The sequence below is a fragment of the Trypanosoma rangeli genome, assembly GCF_003719475.1.
Source record: "Trypanosoma rangeli strain AM80 chromosome Unknown Tra_15.4_contig_00980, whole genome shotgun sequence".
In the NCBI taxonomy this organism is placed as follows: Eukaryota; Euglenozoa; class Kinetoplastea; order Trypanosomatida; family Trypanosomatidae; genus Trypanosoma; species Trypanosoma rangeli.
This window is the reverse complement of record NW_021706728.1, coordinates 1-2,309: the sequence shown is the minus strand read 5'-3', so window position 1 is coordinate 2,309 and position 2,309 is coordinate 1. Positions and strand designations below refer to the sequence as shown.

Below are 2,309 nucleotides of genomic sequence, written 5' to 3'. Positions count from 1 at the left end.
GCAAGCTTGGTGAAGACACCGCCGCCGGTCCGTAAGCACAGGGCCCGTATGCTGCGGGCGGCGTCCAAATCCAATGCGCACTATACCCTATGATCCTATGGCTCCGTTGAGCGTGTAGCGAAGTCTGGCTGTGCCGTCCTTTCGTTTGGGGCCAGACAGGCACCCGTGAGGTGGGGTGGGTGGCGGCTCGCTGGCGTGCGGCCACGGGGCGGAGCGCCTGGCCATGGAAATGGGCTTCAACGAGCGCCTGCTGCACCTACCGCCCACATCCAGCAGGCGAGGGACGACTGTGTTTACGAACCCGCTGCCACTCCTCAGTGCATTTTAAACGGGACCCGAGCAGAGTAACGGACGGCGTGCTTTGCCGCATACAGAGCTCAACCTTAAGCCTGATTCGTTGATGCGTGCGCCTGCCTATTGGTTATTTTTTTTTTACACGCTGGCGTCTCCCACAGCGAGGTGGCGGAGGAGTTTGCGAAAGAAGTGCTGGGGGCGCCTCGGGGTGTGCCAGTGTGAATCGCGGATGCCATTGCCTCTGTCGGGCGCTGCGGAACACCAAGCGAGGAGGCAAAAGAGCCCCCTCACGATCCAACCCAGCGTGAGCGTCTCGTCGGGAGGTCAAGAATTTCCAAAAACGGCCCCGTGGTCGCGTGCAGGAGAAACAGTGCTGGTGCAACGTCGCAAAGGCACATTGCGTCACTCCTGTTGGTTGCGCCGTGTCCTAACGAGGTCGGTGGTGCCCGCCGCCCCCATCGTAGAGGAGCCCCCCCCCCTCAGCAGGCTGTTCCCCCGGCAGTCCGAGCGGACCGGGAGTTGTTGCACCAGTCCTCCACATGGTATATATGTCGGGCTGTTGCCGGCTCAGGAGCACATGCTAAACCCCAATGGCGTCAGCGAGGCTCCGACTCTGTGGACGACAAAAGAGGAGCTGGCGACCCGTGCGTTGGGCAGGCGATGGGGAACCGTTTTGAGTTGGAGCACGGCGCAGCATGAAGCACGCCGGATCCTGATGCCGCAAGAGGTTTTAGAGGTGCCCGCAGCACAGCTTCGCCAACCCCGGCACCTCCGACAACTCCCCGGTGGCTGCTGCGGGAGCGTTTCGTCCAGCACGCCCTTGCCCCTCGTCGCCTGACTCGCGGCGGGCGCTATAGAATACAAACAAGTATGCGAGGCCAGCCGCGTAGATGAATACGCGTTCTGACGGTGTGGCCGCTGGGGCGGGCCGGGGTTGGCGCTAGAGAACTCCGGCATCGTAGTCCCGCCTTGTGTTTCCCGAAGGCGCAGCAGGCATTTGTGGCGGTCGGAGGGGCACTGCGAGCTCATTAGGACGGCCCCGCCCACCATTCCGACCACACCGCGACCGAGAGGGGTTCTTACATTCTGAGTTGCCACCGACCAGGGCGCCTCCAACATCTATATTACGTAGTGGAGTGTCGCTCCGGTGGGCGGTGCGACGCGCGAGGGGGAACGCACTATTGCAGAGATCCCCCACCCCCCCCCGCAAAGGGCGCCCGCACACACCTTCTCACAGTGTGCGGCGCGCTGTTTGAACCCCGCCCGAGGTTATTTGACCCCACCCAATGACAACACCCCCACCTAAAAAAAAAAAAACAATTGCGGTCGCGAAAGGGCGCAGAGGAATCCACACCAGGGGTTTTAGGTTGGCAAGATGCGGCGCCCGAACTGCCCCTCTACCACTGCTGTCGGGCGAGTGTTTGGAGCCAACGCTAACAGATTACACGGCAAGGGGGTGCAAGGTGGAGAAACAAGCCGTGGTTTCGCCGCGGCCCGAGTGAGGAGGCGCCGGGGCACATTTTATTCTGCTGCGCGTCTCTTGCGGCCTGGCAGCGCAAATTAGGCTTGGAGAGATTGGGGGTGCCCGAGCGTTGCGTTGTTTGGCCGCTGGCTCGGTTCCTTTGCGGGGTGCTCGGTCACCCAAACCCTGGTTTGCCCACAGCCGGCAACGACGCGGACGGCGGCGCCAGCCTGCTGGGGGAGAGAGCTCCTTTTAGTTTGCTGCTTTAATAGTTTGTCTTGCTTTGTGTTGGCTTCTTCTGTTTTATCGCTTTTGGCACAACGTGCCTCAAAAATCCCAAATCCCAAATTGCACTTCCTCCGCCTTCCCCACTTTTCTAAGGGGAGGCGACTCCGGCAGGGGGGCTCGGATTCAACGTCTAAATTCTCGCACAAAGTCGTAAATGGCGCCGACGCAATTCCCTCTGGAGGGTGGTGGAGCCTCCCACGCAAACGCAAAACGGTTACAGCAGCAACAGAAAAACTTTTCAGTGGATTTGCATAATAACATTTTG

The 2,309-nt window shown here is 60.5% G+C and overlaps 2 protein-coding genes across 2 annotated transcripts; one reads left to right on the top strand and one right to left on the bottom strand.

Moving 5' to 3' along the window:
* Positions 1-523: 523 nt before the first annotated feature.
* Positions 524-1,132, top strand: TraAM80_10459 (uncharacterized protein; the record flags this gene model as incomplete). The annotated part of the gene is made up of 1 exon (XM_029387076.1): positions 524-1,132. The coding sequence occupies one exon, from the start codon at positions 524-526 to the stop codon at positions 1,130-1,132; it is 609 nt and encodes a 202-aa protein (XP_029233081.1).
* A 722-nt stretch (positions 1,133-1,854) lies between these two features.
* TraAM80_10458 (uncharacterized protein) lies at positions 1,855-2,309 on the bottom strand (the record flags this gene model as incomplete). Its single annotated transcript, XM_029387075.1, has 1 exon — positions 1,855-2,309. A coding segment is annotated over one exon (455 nt), but the record flags the coding sequence as incomplete, so codon positions are not given.